This window comes from Rhinopithecus roxellana, chromosome 7 (genome assembly GCF_007565055.1).
Source record: "Rhinopithecus roxellana isolate Shanxi Qingling chromosome 7, ASM756505v1, whole genome shotgun sequence".
Classification (NCBI taxonomy): domain Eukaryota; kingdom Metazoa; phylum Chordata; class Mammalia; order Primates; family Cercopithecidae; genus Rhinopithecus; species Rhinopithecus roxellana.
Window position 1 is genome coordinate 42,996,759 of NC_044555.1, and position 25,723 is coordinate 43,022,481.

At 36.3% G+C, this 25,723-nt stretch overlaps 1 protein-coding gene across 2 annotated transcripts in view; it reads right to left on the reverse strand.

Moving 5' to 3' along the window:
* LOC104655361 (dachshund homolog 2) overlaps nt 1-25,723 on the reverse strand; it is a 194,654-nt gene that overhangs the window by 111,224 nt on the left and 57,707 nt on the right. For both annotated transcript variants that reach the window (XM_030934124.1, XM_030934125.1), the window contains exon 3: nt 15,232-15,404. In XM_030934124.1, the coding sequence (XP_030789984.1) occupies nt 15,232-15,404 (173 nt within the window). The remainder of the gene's footprint in view (nt 1-15,231; nt 15,405-25,723) is intronic.

Here is a 25,723-nt window from a genome sequence, read left to right on the forward strand (position 1 = left end):
AGCTCCTGGACATGGGGAAAAGGTAAGGGAGAAACTCCCCAGGACTCCACACTCCTGCAACAGACTTTAGCAATCTTGGCTTATAGAAGAACCCATCAACCAACACAGGCCTTGAGCCTAACATAGGGAGTTGCCTAGTGATTGGACAAGGGTGTTGCTCCAGAAAGGGAATCCACCCAAAATCCCACAGGCTTCCAATCTCAGAGCAGCTTCAACCTTGAACCATTCTGAGAGACTAGATACCAAGGATCTAGATCCTCCTCCGAGGCAGCACTGACAAGGCTGTTGCCATTGCCAACACTGGACTGAGGAAGGATCTGGGAAACTGAGTGCTCCCACACACCGTTAGGACAATCTCTACCACCCTACTTGAGGCTGCTGTAAGACTGAGGCATAAGCAGACTTCACTTTCTGCAGCTTCTTATCCATGCTGCTGCTGCAAGGTTGAGGCATAAGCAGACTTCACTTTCCACAGCTTCTTATCCATGCTGCTCACCTGAGAGGTACACCACTCTGTCTGGTTATGGACCCACACCTGGTGCAATTTTGAGAGTGTAACACTGGGCTGTGCCCCACCACTGGGCAGAGTTTGAGCTGACTCTGCTGCATCTGCCACCTGGCAGACACTCCTGAAACAATTCCCTCTCCCCTGCTACAGCTGCTGTGAGATCAAGATGTGGACAGGCTGTACTTTCCAGAGTTACCTGCCCCTCCAGCTATAAGGAGCCCCACCCTCCCTGATGGCAGGTCTACAGCACAGCCATGACAGTCCATTCCTGAGAATTCCACTGGTGGCATGAGGACAACCCCACTTTTGCTTATCACAGACAGCACCTGAAGTCACTACTTTCAAGGAAATGTCTCCTTGCCTAGACCCATATCCCCAGCACTCAAGCACGCCATGCAGGACCCAGGAAGTTTCCCAGCCTAGTTTATTATTGCTGGCACTTGATTGCTGCTTCCAGAGTCTGAAGTCATACTGACCCAATCTACCAATACCACAACAGATGACACCCACCCACATGTGCTATCAGCTGGCCAGGTGAACGAGCCTCCACAACCAATTGCAGGCACCAGCAACACGAGCACAAACCACTTGATTTCAAGTGGGTTGCTCCATCTTCACTACTGCATTTAGTCACATCACACCAGCAGTCCAGGGGTCCTGGGAACCTGCCCAAATGCATGGCCCACCACTGTCATTACCAGCATCCAAACAAGCTACCCAGAGGCTCACAAATTGGCCCTTCAGGACTCATGAACACTAGTGCCTGTGTAAGCTGCTCTGGGGACTAAGAACAGGCAGATTCAGCCTATTGATGCCATCATTACTGCCTGAAGAATGATCTGTCTCGCATCCCATTCCTACAGCAAAATTTCAGCACAGGCTTAACACATAACTGTACCGTAACCCATGGAGGAAATCACAGATACCAATGACCCTGTATATTACAGAAAATATTGTATAGATTACACTACCGTGGGCACCCAAAGTCAAAGCCAAAGTATCCGACTCAACCAATAACATATATACACTTTCAGCAAAAATTTCCTGTATAAAAGCAGTTTCAAAAACTTGGAAAAAGCTACTGTTACACCAGGAAGCATGATAAGCAAGGAAATATGACACAATAAAACCATAAAAAATTGATCAGGAAAAGAAATGAATCACAAAGAAATTATTGAATGACAGATAAAATATTCAAAATGTTAATTTTAGAGAAGCTCAATGACAGGCAAGAGAAATCTGAAAACAAATGCAAATAAATTGGAAAATCAATTCAGGACATAAATGAGAAATTTTCCAAGGAGACAGATACCGTTTTTTTTTTTTTTTTTTAAACAAAAACAAACAAACAAAAAACAGAAATTCTAGAATCCAAAAGTTCATTGAAGGAAATATAAAGTACACCTGAATATTTCAGTAATAGACAAGACCAAGCAGAAGGAAAAGTCTCATAACATGAAGACCAGTCTTTTGAAATAATCCAGTCAGTCAAAAAAAAAAAAAATTAATGAATAAAGACTATAACATATTTTGAAGTACATAAAGCAACCAAACTTAAGAATTATCTGTGTTTCTGAGAAAGAAGAAAGAACCAAAAGTCTAGAAAACCTATATGAGGAAGTAATTTATGGAGATTTTGCATTTCTAGCAAGAGTGTCAGACATCTAAAGGAGACTTAGCAATCTCCAAGAGTATACATTGCAAAAAGGACTTCACCACACCATATTATAGTCAAAATATCTAAAATCAATGGGAAATAAATAATTTTAAAATCAGAAAGAGAAAAACATCTAGTCATCTGTAAAGGAACCCCCATCAGACAATGGAATTCTCACCTGAAATGTTACAGGCCAAAAGAGAATGGTATGACATTTTCAAAGTGCTAAAGAAGAAAAAACTGCCAGACAAGCATTTTTTTATCCACAAGAAGAAGCTTCATAAGTTAGGGAAAAATAAAATATTTCCCAGACAAGCAAACACAGAGAATTCCTCCCCACCGTATTGATCATACATTAAATGTTCAAAAGAGTTTTAAACATGGAAACAAAACTTCGTTATTCATCATCATGAAAACACATGGAAGTATAAAACTCACAAGACTTACAAAACAGTCATACAAATGAGAAAGAGAAATAATCAAATGACAACATGTCAGAATTCTATCAAACAATAAAGAAACACAGAGAATAAAGAAAAAGCAAATAATCTGTAAAACCAATTAAAAGGAATAAAAAACATGACAGGCACAAAATTTCACATGTCAACACTAACCTGGAATGTAAATGGATTAAATGCTACACTTAAGACATAGATGGGTGAAATAAATTAAAAAACATGATCCAACTATATGCTGATAACAAGAAGCTTTCCTGTAAAAACAAATACAGAATCAACGAGGTGAAAAACAGATATTTCATGCAAATGAAAATCAAAAGTCAGCAGGAGTAGCTATATTTATATCAGTTACAACAGACTTTAAATCAAAAATAGTAAAAAAAAGACAACCCAATCACTATTGATAAAATGATCAATTCAGCAAGAGGGTATCATGATTCTAAAAATACAAGCACCCAACATGGGAGAACCATTTATAGAATATTCTATCTGACAACTACAGAATATTCCTTCTCCTCATCAGCACATGGAACAGTCTCCAAGATAGACCATATACTTGGCCACAGAACAAGTCTCAACAAATTTTTAAAATTCAAATTCATATCCAGCATCTTCTCAGATCACAATGGAATAAAACTAAAAATCATTGAAAAGAAAAACTAAGGAAACTTCAAATATATGGAAATTAAACAACATGCTCTTGAGCAATCATTGGCTTAAGGAAGAAATTAAGAAGGAAATCTAGAAATTTCTTAAAACAAATGCAAATGGACCCACTACATATCAAAACCTATGAGAAAGACAAAAATTGTGCTGAGAGGCAAGTTTATACCATTAACTGCCTACTTCAAACATTTAGAAAGCTTACAAATTATCAACCTAACATCACACCTCAAGGAGAAAGAAAAGCAAACCCCCCCCAAAAAAATTAGCAGAAGAAATAAATATCAGAGCACAACTAAATGAAATAAAGAATAAAAAAGTATGAAAAATCAACATGAGAAAATAGCTCTTTGAAAACATAAACAAAATTGATAACCCATTAGCTAGACTAACAAAATATACAAATAAAAATCAGAAATAAAAAAAGAGACATTACAAATGATTCCACAGAAAAATGAAAGATCATCAGAGACTACTATGAAGAAGTAAAAGCTTGCATACTTGAAAACCTAGAGGAAATGGATAAATTCCTAGAAACTTACATTCTCTCAAAATTGAAGCAGGAAAAAATGTAAAACCTCAGCAGAACAATAATGAGTAGCGAGATTGAATCATTAACAAAAATAATCATCAACCAAAATAAAGCCCATGATCAGGTGTATTCACAGCCAAATTCTACTAACACCAATCATCCTGAAATTGTTACAAAAAGTTGAGGAGGAGGAAAGTATCCCTAAATAATTCTATGAGGCCAGTAACATCTTGATAACAAAACCAGAGGACAACACAACAATAAAAGGAAACTACAGGCCAATATCCTTGAAAAGCATAGATGCAAATATCCTCAACAAAATATTAATAAATTAAGTCATGACACATCAAAAGGATAATATATAATGGTCAAGTGTGTTTTATGCTAGGAATGTAAGGATGAATCTACATATACAAATGAATAAATGTCATAATCTCAGGATTATGTGGGAAACTACCCCCATGATTCAATTACCTCTACCTGGTCCTGCCCTTGACACTGGGGGATTATTACTATTCATGGTGAGATTTGGGTGGGGACACAGAACCAAACCTTATTACTGGGACTCCACTTTGGGATGCCAAATTGAAAGAAGGGCTTGAGGTCAGGAATTCAAGGCCAGCCTAGGCAACATAGTAAGACGCCCACCTCTACAAAAATAAAAATACAAAACAAAGAAACACATTAGCCAGGCATGGTGGAAAATGCCAGTAGACCCAGCTACTCCAGAGACTGAGGTAGGAGAATCACTTGAGCCCAGGAGCTTGCAGCTGCAGTGAGCTATAATTGTACCACTGCTCTCCAACTTGAGTGAGAAAGCAAAACGCTGTCTTTAAATAAAGAAATACACAAATAGATAAATAAATACATAAATAAGATATATTACACAATCCAAATTAAAAACAAAAATCATATAATCATCTCAACACATGCAGAAAATGCGTTTAATAAAAATCCAACTTCCCTTCATGATAAAAGACCTCAATGAACTAAGGAGCCATAAAAGGAAAATACCTCAAAACAATAAGAACCATTATGACAAACCCACAACCAATATTATACTGAATGGAGAAAAGTTGAAAGTATTCTAAGAACTGGAACAAGACAAAGATGCCTGTTCTCACCAGTCTGATTCAACATAATACTGGAGTCCCAGTAATAAGGTTTGGCTCTGTGTCCCCACCCAAATCTCACCTTGAATAGTAATAATCTCCAAGTGTCAAGGGTAGGACCAGGTGGAGGTAATTGAATCATGGGGGTAGTTTCCCTCCTGCTGTTCTCGTGATACTGAGTGAGTCTCAGGATATCTGGAAGTTTTATAAGCGTTGGACATTCATTTCCACTGCTGGCAGTCTTTCTCTCTCCTCCTGCCTTGTGAAGAGGTGCTTTCTGCCATGACTGTAAGTTTCCTGAGGCCTCCTCAGTCAGGCAGAACTGTGAGTCAATTAAACCTCTTTTTTTTTTTTTTTTTTTTTTTTTTTTTTCATTATACTTTAAGTTCTAGGGTACATGTGCATAACGTGCAGGTTTGTTACATATGTATACTTATGCCATGTTGGTGTGCTGCACCCATCAACTCGTCAGCACCCATCAATTCATCATTTATATCATGTATAACTCCCCAATGCAATCCCTCCCTCCTCCCTCCTCCCCCCTCCCCATGATAGGCCCCAGTGTGTGATGTTCCCCTTCCCGAGTCCAAGTGATCTCATTGTTCAGTTCCCACCTATGAGTGAGAACATGCGGTGTTTGGTTTTCTCTTCTTGTGATAGTTTGCTGAGAATGATGGTTTCCAGCTGCATCCATGTCCCTACAAAGGACGCAAACTCATCCTTTTTTATGGCTGCATAGTATTCCATGGTGTATATGTGCCACATTTTCTTAATCCAGTCTGTCACAGATGGACATTTGGGTTGATTCCAAGTCTTTGCTATTGTGAATAGTGCCGCAATAAACATACGTGTACATGTATCTTTGTAGTAGAATAATTTATAATCCTTTGGGTATATACCCAGTAGTGGGATGGCTGGGTCATATGGTACATCTAGTTCTAGATCCTTGAGGAATTGCCATACTGTTTTCCATAATGGTTGAACTAGTTTACAATCCCACCAACAGTGTAAAAGGGTTCCTATTTCTCCACATCCTCTCCAACACCTGTTGTTTCCTGACTTCTTAATGATTGCCATTCTAACTGGTGTGAGATGGTATCTCATTGTGGTTTTGATTTGCATTTCTCTGATGGCGAGTGATGATGAGCATTTTTTCATGTGTCTGTTGGCTGTATGAATATCTTCTTTTGAGAAATGTCTGTTCATATCCTTTCCCCACTTTTTGATGGGGTTGTTTGTTTTTTTCTTGTATATTTGTTTGAGTTCTTTGTAGATTCTGGATATTAGCCCTTTGTCAGATGAGTAGGTTGCAAAAATTTTCTCCCATTCTGTACGTTGCCTGTTCACTCTGATGGTAGTTTCTTTTGCTGTGCAAAAGCTCTTTAGTTTAATTAGATCCCATTTGTCAATTTTTGCTTTTGCTGCCGCTGCTTTTGGTGTTTTAGACATGAAGTCGTTGCCCATGCCTATGTCCTGAATGGTACTACCTAGATTTTCTTCTAGGGTTTTTATGGTATTAGGTCTAACATTTAAGTCTCTAATCCATCTTGAATTAATCTTCGTATAAGGGGTAAGGAAAGGATCCAGTTTCAGCTTTCTACATATGGCTAGCCAATTTTCCCAGCACCATTTATTAAATAGGGAATCCTTTCCCCATTTCTTGTTTCTCTCAGGTTTGTCAAAGATCAGATGGCTGTAGATGTGCGGTATTATTTCTGAGGACTCTGTTCTGTTCCATTGGTCTATATCTCTGTTTTGGTACCAGTACCATGCTGTTTTGGTTACTGTAGCCTTGTAGTATAGTTTGAAGTCAGGTAGCGTGACGCCTCCAGCTTTGTCCTTTTGACTTAGGATTGTCTTGGCAATGCGGGCTCTTTTTTGGTTCCATATGAACTTTAAAGCAGTTTTTTCCAATTCTGTGAAGAAAGTCATTGGTAGCTTGATGGGGATGGCATTGAATCTATAAATAAGCTTGGGGAGTATGGCCATTTTCACGATATTGATTCTTCCTATCCATGAGCATGGTATGTTCTTCCATTTGTTTGTGTCCTCTTTGATTTCACTGAGCAGTGGTTTGTAGTTCTCCTTGAAGAGGTCCTTTACATCCCTTGTAAGCTGGATTCCTAGGTATTTTATTCTCTTTGAAGCAATTGTGAATGGAAGTTCATTGCTGATTTGGCTCTCTGCTTGTCTGTTACTGGTGTATAAGAATGCTTGTGATTTTTGCACATTAATTTTGTATCCTGAGACTTTGCTGAAGTTGCTTATCAGCTTAAGGAGATTTTGGGCTGAGACGATGGGGTTTTCTAAATATACAATCATGTCATCTGCAAACAGGGACAATTTGACTTCTTCTTTTCCTAACTGGATACCCTTGATTCTACCAGAGGTACAAGGAGGAGCTGGTACCATTCCTTCTGAAACTATTCCAATCAATAGAAAAAGAGGGAATCCTCCCTAACTCATTTTATGAGGCCAACATCATCCTTATACCAATGCCTGGCAGAGACACAACAAAAAAAGAGAATTTTAGACCAATATCCCTGATGAACATTGATGCAAAAATTCTCAATAAAATACTGGCAAACCGGATTCAGCAGCACATCAAAAAGCTTATCCACCATGATCAAGTGGGCTTCATCCCTGGGATGCAAGGCTGGTTCAACATTCGCAAATCAATAAACGTAATCCAGCATATAAACAGAACCAAAGACAAGAACCACATGATTGTCTCAATAGATGCAGAAAAGGCTTTTGACAAAATTCAACAGCCCTTCATGCTAAAAACGCTCAAGAAATTCGGTATTGATGGAACGTACCTCAAAATAATAAGAGCTATTTATGACAAACCCACAGCTAATATCATACTGAATGGGCAAAAACTGGAAAAATTCCCTTTGAAAACTGGCACAAGACAGGGATGCCCTCTCTCACCACTCCTATTCAACATAGTCTTGGAAGTTCTGGCTAGGGCAATCAGGCAAGAGAAATAAACCTCTTTTCTTTATAAATTACTCAGTCTCCTAGCATCATGAGAATGAACTAATACAGTAAATTGTACTGAGATAGTAGGGCACCGCTGTAAACATACCCAAACATGTGGAAGCAACTTTGGAACTAGCTGGGTAACAGACAGAGGTTGGAACAGCTTGGAGGGCTTAGAAGAAGACAGAAAGATGTAATAACGTTTGGAACTTTCTAGAGACTCATTGAATGGGTTTGACCAAAATGCTGACAGTTACATGCACAATGAAGTCCAGGCTGAGGTGGTCTTAGATGGAGATAAAAAACGTGTTGGGAACTGGAATAAAGGTGGCTCTTGCTTTAGCAAAGAGATTGGCAGCATTTTGCCCCTACCCTAGAGATCTGTGGAACTTTGAACTTGAGAGAGACGATTTAGGGTATCTGGCGGAAGAAATTTCTAAGTAGCAAAGCATTCAAGAGGAAGCAGAGCACACAACTTTGGAAAATTTGAAGGCTGATGATGCAATAGAAAACTCCCATTTTCTGGAGAGGAATTGAAGCCAGCTGCATAAATTTGCATACGTAATTAGGAGCCAAGTGCTAATCACCAAGACAAAGGGGAAAATGCCTCCAGGCCATGTAAGAGAGCTTCCCATCACAGGCTTGGATGCCTACCAGGGGGAATCGGTTTCCTGGGCAGGGTTCAGGGCCCCCCTGCTGTGTGCAGCCTAGGGACTTGGTGCCCTTTGTCCCAGCTGCTCCAGCTGTGGCTGAAAGGGGCCAATATACAGCTCAGGTAATTGTTTCAGGGGGTGCAAACCCCAAGTCCTGGTGGTTTCCATGTGGTGTTAGGCCTGCAGGTGTGCAGAAGACAAGAATTGAGGTTCAGGGACCTCTGCCTAGGTTTCAGAGGATGTATGGAAACCCTTGGATATCCAGCAGAAGTTTGCTGCGGAGACACAGTCCACAAGGAGAACCTCTGCTAGGGCAGTACAGAAGGAAAATGTGGCATGTGAGGCCCCACACGGAGTCCCCACTGGGACACTGCCCAGTGGAACATTGAGAAGAGGGCCACTGTCTTCCAGACCATGGAATGTTAGATCCACCAACAGCTTTCATCATGTGCCTGGAAAGGCCAGAGACACTCAACTGTGAAGGCAGTCGGGAGGGGGCTGTACCCTGTGAAGCCACAGGGGCAGAGCTGCCCAAGGCCATGGGAGGCCACCTTTTGCATCAGCATGACCTGGATGTAAGACATGGAGTCAAAGAATATTATTAGGGAACTTTAAGGTTTAACGACTGCCCTATTGGACTGCAGACTTGCATAGGGTCTGTGTCTCCTTTGTTTTGGCAGAATTTCTCCCATTTGGAATGGGTGTATTTACCCAATGCCTGTCCCTCATTGTATTTAGGAAGTAACTAACTTGCTTTTGATTTTAGAGACTCATAGGCAAAAGGAAATTGCCTTGAGTCCCTTCTCAGATGAAACTTTGGACTTTGACTTTTGGGTTAATGCTGGGATGCATTAAGATTTGGGGAGACTAGGCCAAGCGCAGTGGCTCACGGCTGTAACCCCAGCACTTTGGGAGGCCAAGGCGGGCGGATCACGAGATCAGGAGATCAAGAGCATCCTGGATAACAAGGTGAAACCCCGTCTCTACTAAAAATACAAAAAATTAGCTGGGCGTGGTGGCGGGCGCCTGTAGTCCCAGCTACTCGGGAGGCTGAGGCAGGAGAATGACGTGAACCTGGGAGGCGGAGCTTGCAGTGAGCCGAGATCCCGCCACTGCACTCCAGCCTGGGCAACAGAGTGAAACTCCATCTCAAAAAAAAAAAAGAAAAAAAAAAAAAAAAAAAGATTTGTGGGGACTACTGAAAGGGTATGATTGTGTTTGGAAATGTGAGGACATGAGATTTTGGAGGCGGCATAGGTGGAATGATATGATTTGCCTCTGTGTCCCCACCAAAATCTCACCTCGAATTGTTATAATCCCCACATGTCAAGAGCAGAACCAGGTAGAGGTAATTGAATCATGGGGGGTGGTTTCCTCCATGCTGTTATTGTGAAAGAGTGAGTCTCATGAAATCTGATGATTTTATAAATGTCTGGCATTTTCCCTGTTGGCAGTCATTCTTTCTCCTGCTGCCATGTGAAGAGTTGCCTCCTGCCATGGTTGTAAGTTTTCCTGAGGCATCCCCAGCCATGTGGAGCTGTGAGTCAATTAAACATATTTTTTTAAATAAATTACTCAGTCTCAGGTATTTCTTCATAGCAGCCTGAGAATGAACCAATATACCCCAGCCAGAGCAATCAGGCAAAAGAAACAAATAAAAGGCATCCAAACAGAAAAGGGGAAGTCAAATTTTCCCAGTTCACTGATGACATGACCTACATCTAGAAAGCCTCAGTCTCCACCAAATATCTTTTGAATTTGAGAAATTAATTTAGTAAAGTGTGAAGATCCCTTTACAAAAATTGGTAGCATTTCCACATGCCAATAATGATCCAGCAGATAATCAAATAAACATGGTAATCCCATTTACAACAGCTAGTAAAAAATAAACTAAGAATAATTTTAGCCAAAGAGGTAAAAGATATCTACAAGGAAAACTACAAAACACTGGTGAAAGTAATTGTAGATGCCAAAAACAAATGGAAAAATATCCCTTGTTCTTGAATTAGAAAAACTAACATTATTAAAATGACCATACTGCTCAAAGCAATCTACAGATTTAATGCAATCCCTTAAAAAAATTCATTTTTCACAGAAATAGAAAATACTATCCTCAAAATCATATGGAACTAAAAAAGAGCCCGAATAGCCAAATAAATACTAAGCAAAAAGAATAAGGCTGGAGGCATCTCATTACTGACTTCAAATTATACTATAAGGCTACAGTAACCAAAGCAGCATGGTACTGATATAAAAATAGACATATATATCAAGGGAACAAAATAGGGAGCACAGAAATAAAGCCAGGTACTCAGAGCCAACTCTTTTGTGACAAAATCAACAAGAATATACACCGGGGAAATGACATCATTTTCAACAAATGGTGCTGGGAAAATTTGACTGTCATACACAGAAGAATGAAATTGGACCCTTATCTTTCAGCACATTCAAAAATCAACTCAAGATGGATTAAACCCTTAAATGCAAGACATAAAATTATAAAAGTACTGTAAAAATACCTAAGGAAAATTCTCCTGGACATTGGTCTAGGCAAAATATTTATGAATAAGATGTAAAAAGCACAGGCAATAAAAACAAAAATAGACAAATGGGACTTAATTAAACTAAAAATCTTCTGCACAGCAAAAGAAATAATCAAGATTGAACAGGCAACCTACAGAATGGGAGATAATATTTGCAAATAATGCATGTGACAGGGGATTAGTAAACAGAATTTAGAAGGGACTTAAACAACTCAAAATGAAAACTCCAAATAATCCCAGTACAAAGTGGGCAAAGGACATGAATAAACATACAAATGACTAACGGGCATATGAAAATGCTCAACATCACTAATCATCAGAGAAATGCAAATTAAAACCACAATGGGATATCATTTTACATGAGTCAGAATGGCTATTTTTCAAAAGACAAGAAATAACAAATGTTTGTGAGGATTTTTAAAAAGCTAAAAAATAACAAATGTTTGTGAGGAGAAAACGTAATGCTTATACACTGTTGGTGGAAATGTAAATTAGTACATTCACTATGACAGTAGGGAGATTTCTCAAAGAACTATAAATAGAACTCCCATTCAATCCAACAATCTCACTATTGGGTATCTACCCAAAGGAAAATAACTCACTATATCAAAAAGATATCTGCACTCATATGTTTATTGTAGTACTATTCACAACAGCAATGATATGGGATCAACCTAAGTGTCTGTCAACAGATGATATGATAAAGAAAAACTGCAAGATATATATATATATGCACATATATATCTTGCATATATATATGAATATATGCACATATATATCTTGCATATATATATGAATATATATCTTGCACTTTTTAGGATCATAGTATTCCATTATATATATATATATATATATATATATATATATATATATATTCTAAATAGTATTCATATATATATAATATATATTATATATAAAATAAGGCACACATCACCGCCACTGCTACCAGGTTTGCTTTTTAATATAATTTCGCCATTGTTCTTTGTTGTCATATTTTCTTAATAGCCATACAGTTTCAAAATCATGGGAATTTATCCTAACAGGCATATTTGCCTAACAGGCAAATTTATCCTACATTTCATGGGTAATTTTCTTCTCAAAGACAACTCTAAGTCTAAGTTTACACTCCGGTCAAATATTTTAATAACAGAGCTCTCATTAGTTGGGATAGACTAACCCATTATCAAATTCCTATCTATCCATCGACATAGATAGATAGATAGATAGATAGATAGATAGATAGATAGAGGAATACGATATATATATATATATACACATATATATATACACATATATATATACACACACATATATATATACACATATATATATATATATACACATATATATATACACATATATATATATATATACACACATATATATATATATAAATGGAATACTATTTAGCCATAAGAAATAATGAAATTTATCTTTTGCAGCAATATGGATGAAAATGGAGGCCATTATCTTAAGCATAACAAGTCAGACACAGAAAGACAAATACCATATGTTCTCACTTATAAGTGGGAACTAAATAATGTGTACACAGGAGTGTAAAGTATGGAATGAAATGATAGACAATGGAAAGGTGAGTGCATGATGAGAGATTACTCACTGGGTACAATGTACATTATTTGGGCAATGGATACCCAAAAAGCCCTTCTTCCACCACCATGCAATCTATGCATATGACAAAATATATTTCTCATAGATTTGTACAGAAATAGAAATTTTTATCAGTGCTTTAATTAAATATATCTGTCTTAACTTACTTTAGTCAAAATAACGACATGAAAGTAGATACATTTCTCTTTAGCATAAAATGGTTTCTATGTATTTGTGTATTTGGCAGGACATAAATAAGCATATGATCTAATTTCACCTGTTAAAAAGTTGTATAAAATTGTTTGTGACAATGCCAACTTTCTTTTTTAAAAGGTTGCATATGAAATAGACTAATAAGCCCTAAACAAAATGTCAGTTATATTGCTGTAATAGGTAAAAAAAAAAAAAAAAAAAAAAAAAAAAAAACTTGGATTAAGAAGATAATTATCTTTCCCATTTCCAGGACCATAATTATGAACCACATTTCCATGTGCCTCTTGACGCAAATTATTCACAAAGCTAACTGAAGTCTCAAACATTCAAATGAAATACAGCTAATTAAATGTGGTACTTATGAAAACCAACCGATGTACTTTTGAAGAGTCATAAGCATGCCTCTATTAAGAGTACTCCTCCATCATTCCAAAGCCAGTATGATGATACAATTACTTTGAAGTGCTTTTGTTTGTTTGTTTTAGAGAAGGAGCCTCACAATGTTGCCCAGGCTGATCTTGAACCCCTGGTTTCAAGTGATCTGCCTCTCTTTAGGCTCCTAAGTAGCTGGGACTACAGGCACATGTCACTGCCACTGCTCCCAGGTTTGCTTTTTAATATAATTTCACAATTTGTTTGTGTTGTCATATTTTCTTAATAGCCATCCAGTTTCAAAATCATGGGAAATTTATCCCACATTTCCTGGGTAATTTTCTTCTCAAAGACAACCCTAAGTCCAAGTTTACACTCCCGTCAAATATTTTAATAACAGAGCTCCCATTAGTTAGGATAGACTAACTCATTATCAATCACAAGCTTTATTTTTACCTTTAATTTTTTTTATTGATTCAGGGATACAAGTGCAGTTTTGTTGCCAGGGTATTTGTGTAGTGGTGAAGTCTGCAACCAGTCTCTCCAGGAAGCATACTTCCAGTTGGTGTTATAAATATATAGATGAAGCTTTATAAAAATGATCAATTTTTCTGTTCCTTTCTTACAAAGGTTATGCTTCAAATATTCTTCAGTGCTTTAGAAGGCTCCCAAATTACAAGCTAATTTTAAAATGAAACAAGTATGTTCAAAATGTCACATTTCCTCTGCCTTCATTTCTTTCACCTCCATACCTATCTATTACAATCATATCAATATTGCAAGGCTTAGTTGAAATTCATTAACTATAATACCTTCCCAGATCCCTGCCTCCTCTCTTCTAAAAGGTAGGTATAATCACTCCTTCCTCTAAATTCCTGTAATACTTGGTGGTTCTCTTATGTTATCCATCATAGTCTGTCTTGTTGGTATAAGTTAAGTGGGTACTTGTTTGTCTCACATTTATGTTTGGGAGCTCCTGAAAGTCAAGGTGTATATCGTACTTATAAATTTCCCATATTGCTCAATACCCTGACATGTAATTATTAAAGGTGTAATATTTGTTGAGTAAGTGGAGGAATAAAGGAGGGAATCAATGGGTTTTTGTGATTAACTAAAATCTTGGGATACTATGTACCCATATATCACCTCTTCACAAGAAGAAAAAGCATTCAAAAGCCTAGTTCATATGATAATTGAAAAGAGAGCAGAAAAGCCATATGCCAAACTAAGAGGAAAAAGAAGCGGTAGCTACAAAATATTCTTTGTGTTTCATTATCCCATGTCCATAAACTTGAAAAAAAAGTATTCTAACATCATAATGTTAATGCAATAAGTTATCATAAATATTGTTAATATTTTGCAGGTTTTTACATATATTTTACTCATATTATCTCCAGACAGCCCATGAAATAAGCAGCATAGATTATTAACTATGACCTTCATTTTACAGTTGAGGAAACATGTTCAGGAGGGCTGTCATGCCCAAGTTCATTCAGCTAAGTTGCAAATCAGAATTGGAACCCAAATCTGTCTGACTGTAAGTCCTGTATGGTATATCATACCTCATAACTGTCCCTCAAACTCCAAAAAGATGCATAGTGTTTACTTTGTTTCACCCCAGCAATGGGAATGGTTTTTGCACACTCTTCTACTCTGTCATTAGTCTGCCCATGCCTCCCACACACTGTGCACATGACTGCAAGACAGGAAATAGAATTAAAAGTGAGATTTGTGACCATGGAATGAAAACAAACAAACAGCAACAAACCTGGCAGGCCTAGTCACAAACTAAGCCCATCAATACTGTATGCTAACTCACTGAGTCAATGAGCTGAGTGACTACTGAAGATCCAGTGGGATTGTTAATATTTTATCTAAATTTGCATGTAATTGACACCTTTGTCCTTTTCTAAATCATGATTCTTACCTTTATAACAGAGGTACCAGCTCTGGAGAGTGGACTGTGAATCTGTGCTGCAGCAGCCATGTTGGCAATAGTATTGAGATGGTTCATCTGATTCATTGCCATGGCAACTGATGCAGGAGGTAAGCTGACTGGAAGTAGGGGATGAGGCATCATCATAAATGGCAGATCCAGTCCTAAAAGAGACAGTGCATATTAAACTTGTTACATTATGATTATCTGAAATAGTTTGTCAAAAAGTATCTGAATTCATTCTTAGTTTTCTTATAAAAAACAATTTTTATTATATCCTAGTGTCTCCTTGTGCCATTAATAGCACCTGTGGTATTTTATATTGTTTAATCATTTAAAAAATCTTCCTGTATCCACGTTTAATTATAAATATGCTTTGTTCTTGCTTTCATTCCCCAAATATTGATAAGATGCAAAATTTTTACCCATAAAAGAAACACAAATCTTTAAGCCAAACATCATTGCATTTCAAAAAATAAGAACTTTCTTCTTAATCATTATAACTGTTTTGTAACATCATAACAATAATGCATTGATGTGTTGATAGTTGACAGCTTTATAATTTCTTTAAGAGACTTAACAGAGGTGCTGGTAAGGCAGGATGTAGATTCTCTAAGCTTCAGAACTATAGAAGAAAACAGACTTGGAGTATGTTATACCCTTTTAGATATAAATCTCTAAAATGAATGCTTATATTAATAGCTTTAATTTAAAGTCTTTGTCAATAAATAATAACTCCCTTATCAAAATATCAACCTATTTTCCAGTTTAATAAGAAATACTTAATGACAAATATTGTTGAGTCATTTCAGGAATTTCTTTTTTTTTCTTATGCAACTCGAAATAATTTTCACACATTTGAAATATCTGAAAGAATATCTCTCAATTATTATCCACATTCAACTTCTGGTAGCCACCGGTATGCCATCATGTAAAAGGTAACGTTGAAATCATTGTCTACTTATCCCTTAATAGGCTGAAATTTGTAGGAGGAAAGGAGTTTGAGCAGAGTCTACTAAAATTTAGTCTAGCTTTATGGATGTGAACGTGACTGTGAGCAAATCATAGCACTTATTATAAACAATTACCTCTAGAGTAATCTTGCCTGATTTTGGACAGAAGCCCAGAAATCAGTAGTCTTTAATAGATGTTCTAAAACATCCCTGCCTATAATTTTTCTAAATTATCGCAGACTACAGAAACTCTATGGTGGACAGCATTTACGTTGATTCTGCGCACAAGTATTAAGTATTAATAATGTCCTTTTTTTTCTCTTGGTAATTGCTTCACATTTCCTTGCTTCCCTTATCACAACAGAAAAAGAACATCAGCGAATCTATAGAAAGTATATGAAAAAGCTCCCTAAACCTCATTCCTCAAACCAAAGTGGCAGTAATAAAAACACTCAAAACACATCTATTTTTAGGACAAAGATTTTCTTGCATTCTATGGCTTCATTTTCTTAACAGTGCGTTTCACAGAGTAGTTTTTAATTTTAATAAAGTCCAATTTCAATGGGAGCTAGAAGGAAGAAGCAGTGTTAAATTATTTGAGGTCCATCTCCTGATTTCACTTATCATGGTTGATCTAAAACTGTTAACAAGAAAGTACAAAGGCAGCACAAGCAGTGGAATACCTTTCCAGGTAGGTAAGGTCTCATATAACACTCAAGTGATCATAACAATGAAAGCAATTCCTTAATAAAGAAAACATTAGCCACCAGTGTTTCTGATAAAGACAGTCACAAAATGCACTGTTACCAGAATTACACAAGGATAAAACCTAACCTAGAAACTTAAATTCTGTGTGGAACTCAGGAAAGGAAACATTCTCTGTACTCCCTATCTGACTCCATATCCCAGAGTCGGAAACTATTTTAAACTTTTCTCCTATCCGTGTTCACTTATGGCTCACTATCTCTAAATCCTTTTTAGGAACAACCTTCTAAACCAAACTTTCGAGCTCTGAAATATTTTTGTTGCCATTATTAATTTATCAATGAAGGCTCAAAACAACTCTTACAGTATTGAATTCAAAGTGGCCTTTCCACTCACTTGTGATTATTTTTACTTTTTAATAGTTAAAATTTTTATTATAAGTTGACAAATTACAATTGTATATACTTATGGAATACCAAGTGATCCTATTATATATTATATATGTGTACACACACATATATACACATATATATATACACACACACAATGTGGGATAACTAAATAAAGCTAATTAATATATCCATCGCCTCAAACACTTGTCATTCTGGAGAACATTATGCTAAGCAAAATAAGCCAGGCACAGAAAGACAAATGCTTTGTAATCTCATTTGTATGTGCAACTCACTCCCTTTAAAACTAGAAGCATATTTTCAGTTAGCCTTCTAAAATTACTTAGGTACATATGCATTTTTATCATATAGTTTATGCTATAATGATATTTTATAATATATATTAAACTAATCACTGTTTATCTTTCTCCTGAAACCTTCACATTATGTTCAACATAATAACGACAATCAATGACCTAAGTAGGTTTCTATATAAGGCTATCATTTACTGCAAGCCCAAGGTAATTATACACTTCAGTCCTTCCTTGTGTACACTGCTTCAGTCACAAATTGATCAAACTTAGATGAAAAGTAGCCATCAGTGCTCCTATTTACTATTCAAATGCTCAGATAAGCTTTTGTTCAACTTACAGTTCCCTCAACAGTGTAATAATCTTTCCTCATTCTCCAGAGATTTTCAGTATCACCTAGGCACCATCTGGCGATAATAAGAAATATACCTACTTAAAGTCCAATTGAAATGCAAACTAAATGCAAACTACAAAAAGAATTTAACAGCCCATTGGCAGTTTTAAAATCTAATTCATCAAACACTTCAAATGACCATGAAAGGCTTAAAACTCATATTTTGAAATCATGACCTGCAATAACTGTCAATTGACTGTAATGCCCTAGACTTTACCCCAAGCTAGTACTTACATTACAGGCCAATTTAACAGTGACCACACATGAGTTCTCCATGCAAAGCATATGCAAATACTGAATTATGAAAGTCAAACTTCTTCTGAAACTGAACACATGTAATTAAAAACCATCAGTAGTACAGATTGCCACACCTGCAATCTGGCTCACTTAGTCACATGCTAGATATACAGGTAGCCTTTTAATAGCATGATAATAAAGACAAATCTTTTTAAAAAATCTCCAAAATGGGTTATTTCTTTTCCTATTGACTTCACAGACATTATGCAAGTTACTATAAGAATAATTCTTTTTTTAATTTAAATTTTATTATTTATTTATTTATTTTTTTAAATATGACAGATTCTCGCTCTGTCATCCAGGCTGGAGTACAGTGGCATGATCTCGGCTCACTGCAACCTCTGCCTCCCGGGCTCAAGCGATTCTCCTGCCTCAGCCTCCCAAGTAGCTGGCATTACAGGCATGTGCCATCACGCCCAGCTAATTTTTGTATTTTTAGTACAGATGGAGTTTCACCATGTTGGCCAAGCTGGTCTCGAACTCCTGACCTCGAGTGATCTGCCCACCTCGGTCTCACAAAGTGCTGGGATTACAGCAGTGAGCCACCGAGCCGGGCCTGTAAGAATAATTTCTAATGCATCTTGGTATTTCAGCAACTCCTACAATTCTTATATAAGTGCATAGCACCACCTCCTTCTAGCTATGAAATGTACAAACTTTAGTAATCCTCTGTCTATCTAAATCTCACATTGATTTGATTTCTAAGTCACGTTGACTTCTGTAATATTTTGTCATTTCTACGGTGACTACCAGGCATTAATCCCTTGATAGAAGTACCCTATCTTCCCAGTCTGTCTTCCTGTGGTTTTTCATTTGCCTATCCACTCCCTTTTTAAGACTTCCAGTGACCACTTACTGCTACCAGAATAAAATACAAGCATTTTTATTTAATCCAAAATTACCTTTCTGGTTGTAATGTTTCATTATATTCCTCTCTGTATGCTGTACTCTAGCCCCACTGGACTATCTACATCTACAGTTTGAATTCATGTTAGCCTTCACTCATGTTAATGCTTCTCTCTGGAATCTGCCTTCCTAACCCATTGATTTGCCTATGTAAATACTCCTTCCCTTTAAAAAATAAATAGACTAGTTTTAGAGCAGTCTTAGATTAATAAAACACATTAGCAGAAGTTACAGAGAATTTCCTTATGCCTCCACTCTGCCATCACACAGTTGGTCCTCATATTAATATCGTGTAAGAATCTGTTGTATCTCTACATTTGAAAAATCAATATTGATGTATTAACCACATTCCATAGTTTATAGCAGAGGTCACTTGTTTTATCCCTCCCCCCAACCTCTGGCAATCACTGATCTTTTTAGGCTCTATAGATTTGCCTTTACCCGAATGCTATCTAGTTAGAATCACACACTATTTAGCCTTTTCAGACTGATTTGTTTCATTTAGCAATTTGCACTTAAGATTCACCCAAGTCTTTTCAAGGTTTGATAGCTCATTTGTATTTATTGCTAAATATGTTTCCATAGTACATATATACCACAGTTGGTTTATGCATTCAACTATTAAGGCATATCTTGGTTGTTTCTAATTTTTAGCAATTATGAATAAAGTTACTGTAAACTTTGGTGTATAGGTTTTTGTGTGGACTTAAGTTCTTCATTGATTTGTGTAAATATAGGACTATGTTTACTTTAGTTTAAAAAATGCCCAAAATGTCTTCCAAAGTCATTATAGTATTTTGCATTTCCATGAACAACAAACGGAAAGTTCCTGTTGCTCCAAATATTTGTGAGCAATTGAAGTTGACAATTTTGGATGTTAACTATTTCCACAGGTGTTTATGGGTATCTCCTAGTCGTTTTAATTTGCAATTCCCTAGTGACATATTATATGCAACATGTTTTCATCTGCTTATTATCCATCTGTGTCTTAATTAATGAGATGTCTGTTTAGGTCTTTTGTCCACTTTTTAATTTGGTTGCTTATTTCTTATTGTTGAGATTAAAATTTATTTGTATATCTATCAGTCCTTTATCATATATGAGTTGTTCAAAGACTTTTCCTATTCTTTTGTTTGTCTTTTCATTCTCTTAACAGTGGGCTTCATGGAACGGTTTTTAAGTTTAATGAAATCCAACTTATAAGTTTATTTTAAGGTTTATGGTCTTGATATTGTATCTAAAACCTCATTGCCAAACCCAAGATTACCCAGCTTTTCTCTGATGTTATCTTCTAATAGATTCAGAGTTTTGCAATTGCAATTTACATTTAGGCCTATGATGCTCTTGAGTTAATTTTTGTAAAGAACGATGGCCTGTGTCTAGGTTCATTCTTTGCATGTGATATCCCAGTTGTTCCACTGTAATTCGTAGAAAAATGCTATGATCTTTCTATTGAATTGCCTTTGCTCCTCCATCAAATACCAATTGACTATATTTGTATGGATCTATTTCTAGGCTCTCTATTCTGTTCTGTTAACATTAATCTATTTGTCAGTTCTTTTGCCAAAATCACACTATCACGAATACTGTAACTTTATAGTAAATAATGAAGTATGGTAGTGTCAGTCCACTACATTTTTTGTTGTTGTTCAATACTTTCCTGGCTATTTTGGTTCTTTTAATTTCCATATAAATGTTGGAATCACTATGTGAGTATACACAAAACAACTTCCTTGGATTTTGATTGGGAATATATTAAATCTATAGATCAAGTTGGAAAGAACTGCTGTTCTAACGATATCAAGTCTTCCTATCCATGAACATAGGATACCTCTCCATTTATTTATATGTTCCTGGATTTTTTCATCAGAGTTCTGTAGTAGTCATTCTAATAATCACACACACACACACACACACACACACACATATATATATATATATATATATATATATATATATGGCTATGTTTATACTTAAGTACTTCAATTATTGCTGCTAATTTAAACAATTTTGTGTTTTTATTTGTATAAATTTAAGAGGTACAAGTGCAGTTTTGTTACATGGATACATTGTGTAGTGGTGAAGTCTAGGCTTCCACTTATAAGTTTTTGACTTTCTGTTTCAGAGTTATTTCACTTTAGATGTGTTTTTAACTTCAAATTGCAACTGTTCATTGTTGGTATACAAGAAAGCAGTTGATTTTTTACATTAATTTTGCATCCTGCAACCTTACTGTAATCTCTTATTAGTTCTATGAGACTTTTTTGTAAAATCTTTTTAAATTTTACACGGATAATCATGTCATCTTTGAACCAATACAATTTTTTCTTCCCTAATTTGTATAAATTTTGTTTCATTTTCTTGTCATTTTTCACTATCTAAGGCCTCCAGTACAATGATGAATAGAAGTGATAAGAGGGAACATCCTTCCCTTATTTTCAAACTTAGGGGAAAAGTACCTAGTGTCTCACCATTGAGTAAGATGTCAGCAGTAGGTTTTTATGGATGTTCTTTAACAAGTTGAGGAAGTTCCCCTCGATTCCTATTTTTTTCCTAAGAGTTTTTATTATGAATGTGTATTGTATTTTCTCAAAAACTTTTTCTGCATCTACTTTTAGTATCATATTATTTTTATTCTCTAGCCTATTGATGTTACAGATTACATCAATTGATTTTCCAATGTTGAGCTACCTTTACATACGTGGAATAAATTCCACTTGGTAGTGGTGTGCAATTTTTGTTTTGTTTTGTTTTGTTTTTTTGAGATGGAGTCTCACTCTGTCACCAGGCTGGAGTGCAGTGGTGCAATCTCAGCTCATTGCAACCTCCATCTCCCTGGTTCAAGCGATTCTCCTGCTTCAGCCTCCCTAGTAGCTGAGACTACAGGCACACACCACTGCACATAGCTAATTTTTGTACTTTTAGTAGAGACGGGCTTTCACCATGTTGGCCAGGATGGTCTTGATCTTTTGAACTCGTGATTCGCCTGCCTCAGCCTCCCAAAGTGCTGGGATTACAGGCATTGGCCAACGCGCCCGGCCGGTGTGTAATTTTTCCTATACATCGTTAACTTTAATGTACTATTCTGTTTTCAGGATTTTTGCATTATGTTCATCAGAGACACTGGTCTGTAGTTTCCCTTTCCTACATTGTCTGTCTCTGATATTTTGGTATTTGGTTAATTTTGATCTCATAGAATGAGGTAGAAAGTATTCCCTCTGCTTTTATCTTCTGGAAGGGATTGCAGATAATTGGTATATTTTCTTCTTTAAATGTTTGGTAGACTTTACCTTTGAACCCATTTGAACATGGTGCTTTCTGTTGTGGAAGGGTTTTAATTATAGATTCTATTTCTGTAATAAGTATAGGCCTTTTCAGATTATCTGTTACTTCTTGTGTGAGTATTGGTAGATTGTAGCTTACAAAAAATTCGCTAATTTCTTCCACGTTATCAAATTTGTGCTTATAGAGTTGTTGAGTATTGCTATATTATCATTTTAATGTCATAGTATAAATAGGGATGGCCTCTATTTTCTGATAATAGTAATTTGCATCTTCTCTCTTTTTGTTAGTTAGTCTGCCTAGGGGTTTATGAATTTCATTTGTCTTGTCAATGAACCAGCTTTTGGTTTCATTGATTTTCTCTGTTGATATTCTGTTTTCAATTTCATTCATTTCTATACTAATAATTATTATTATTTATTTTCTTCTGCTTTAGATTTTTTATCTTTTTATTTGCCTAAAGTGGTAGCTTTGATTACTGATTTTATTTCTTTATCCTTTTTAATACATTAATTAATTCAATGCTATTTATTTTCCTCTAAGCACTGCTTTTGCTACATCCTATGAATTTTGATAAATTATATTTTCATTGTCATTTGCTTTAAAATACTTTTGAATTTTTCTTGGGGGTTCTTTTTTTGACTTGTGTGGTATTTATAACTGTACATGTACAGTTTCTTTCAGTTCAGTTCAGATTTTGATTATTTTTTGTCTTCTGATATGTTTGGGGTTGGTTTGCTCATCTTGAATTGTATTCCCATAATTCCCATGTGTTTTGGGAGGGACCCAGTGGGAGATAACGGAATCATGGGAGTGGTTTCTCCCATACTGTTCTCATGGTAGTGAATAAGTCTCACAAGATCTGATAGTTTCATAAGGAGAAACCCCTTTACTTGGTTCTCATTCTCTCTCTTACCACTGCCATGTAAGAAGTGCCTTTCACCTTCCACCATGATTGTGAGGCCTCCCTTACCACGTGGAAGTGTAAGTCTATTAAATCTCCCTCTTTTGTAAATTGCCCAGCCTTGGGTATGTCTTTATCAGCAGCGTGAAAATGGACTAATCCATGGTCTATCTTAGAGAATGTGCCACGTGCTGATGAGAAGAATGTAAATTCTGCATATATTGGATAAAGTGTTCTGTAAATACTTTTAGGTCGGTTTGTTCTAGCATTCAGTTTAAGTCCTTGTTGGCTTTCTGCTTTGATGCTATGTCTAGTTCTGTCAGTGGAGTGTTGAAGACACTCACTATGGTTGTGCTACTGTCTACCTCTTTTCCTAGGTCTAGTAGTAACTGTTTTATTAATCTGGGAGTTTCAGAGTTAGGTGCAGGTATATTTAGGAATGTAATATCTTCTTGTTGGATGTATCCTTTTATCAATATATTAATATAATGACCTTCTTTGTCTTTTCTTCACTGCTTTTGCTTTACAGTCTGTTTTACCTGATATAAGAATTGCTCCTCCTGCTCATGTGGCTTTTATTATTTGAACAGACCATTATGTGTTAGATTAACTAAGAATTTTTATAAATTGGTCTGGCACAGTGGCTCACGCCTGTATTCCCAGCACTCTGGGAGGCCAAGACAGGCAGGTATCTTGAGCCCAGAAATTCAAGACCAGCCTAGGCAGCGTGGCAAAACCCTGTTTCTACTAAAAAATACAAAGGTTAGCTGGGAGTGGTGGCACATGCCTGTAGTCCCAGCTACTGGGGGGTGGAGGGGGTTAGGAGAGAGGATCTCCTGAGCCTGGGAGGTCAAGGCTGCAGTGAGCCGTAATCACACCACTGCACTCCAGCCTGGGTGACAGAGTGAGACCCTGTAAAAAAAACAAACTAATAAAACAAAAAGAAGAAATTAAAAACATTAATTTATCTTTCTTTCTTCGTGAAGAGTTTTCAATGTTTCTTGAGATGCAGTTCTACTGGTATGGGAACAAATTACCTCAATTTTTGTTTGAGAAAGTTTTTATTTTTCCTTCACTTTTAAAGGGAAATTTTCCTGGACACAGAACTCTAGGTTTGTGGGGTTTTAAATATATATTTTTAAATTCTTGTGGGTGGATAGTAAGGGTATACATTTATGGTGTTTTCTTTTTCAACACTCTAAATATTTCATTCCACTCTCTTGCTATTTGCCTGGTTTCTAAAGAGAAGTCCAGTGTAATTATTATCTTTGTTTCTGTGTGAAAATAAAGTTTTTTTCTCTGTCTTCTTTCAAGATTTTCTTTTTGTCATTGGTTTTCTGCAGTTGGAATATGATATGGGTATTTGTAGATTTTGGTATTTATCCTACTTACTGTTTGCTGAATGATTTGTGATTTGGTGTTTCTCATTAATTTTGGAAAACTCTCAGTCGTTGTTATTTCAAATATGTCCTCTGTTCTTTTATCTTTTTCTTCTCTTTGTCACACAGTTCTTAGATAGTCCATTCTGGTATTTTATTTCTGTCATCATTTCTCTTTTTTCAGCTTGGGAAGTATGTGTTGAAATATCTTCAAGCTTACTGATTCTTTCCTTGACTCTGTGTATTCTATCGATAATTTCATATAAGATATTCTTCATTTTATTGGAGTTCTTTCTTTTATTCCTAGCATTTTCTTTTGATTTTTTCTCAGGGTTTCTGCCTCACTGATTAACTATCCCATGTGTTCTGTATGATGTTCGTGTTTTCCATTCTCTTAGTATATTAGTTGTTTTTTTTTTTTTTAATTCTCAGTCTGATGATTCTAAAATATCAGCTATGTCTGAATTTAGTTCTGTTGTTTGCTCTGTCTCTTCAGATTGTGTTTTTTGATTTTGTTTATGTTTGCATTTTCTTTTTCGTTTAAAGCCAGAAATGATGTAGTAGGAGAGACTGAAGTAAATGGGCCTTTGGTGATAGGTTTTATGCTGATCTGGCTGGGAGTTAGTCTATCGTAAATGCTTGCTTTACCTGTGACATTAGTGTCTAAATTTTCCTCTAGTCTTGTTTCTGTCCTTCTTAGTTTTGCTTCTCCCTAGAGAACCTGTCATAACTCGGGTCTGAAAATTGCAGTTCTTTAAGCTGTAATCCCCCTTTGTTATACAGGAGCACTACTGTGGGGATACTTAAATGTGAGAGAAGAAACATTCTATAATCTTATGATTAGGTCTTAGTCCCTTAGTGAGGCTGTATCCTTGGGCTGTGACTTTCACAAGTAATTTTTAACTCCCATAAGTCCTTAGGTGAGACAGAAGGCTTAAGACTGCTGGAACTGTACTGTTCTTT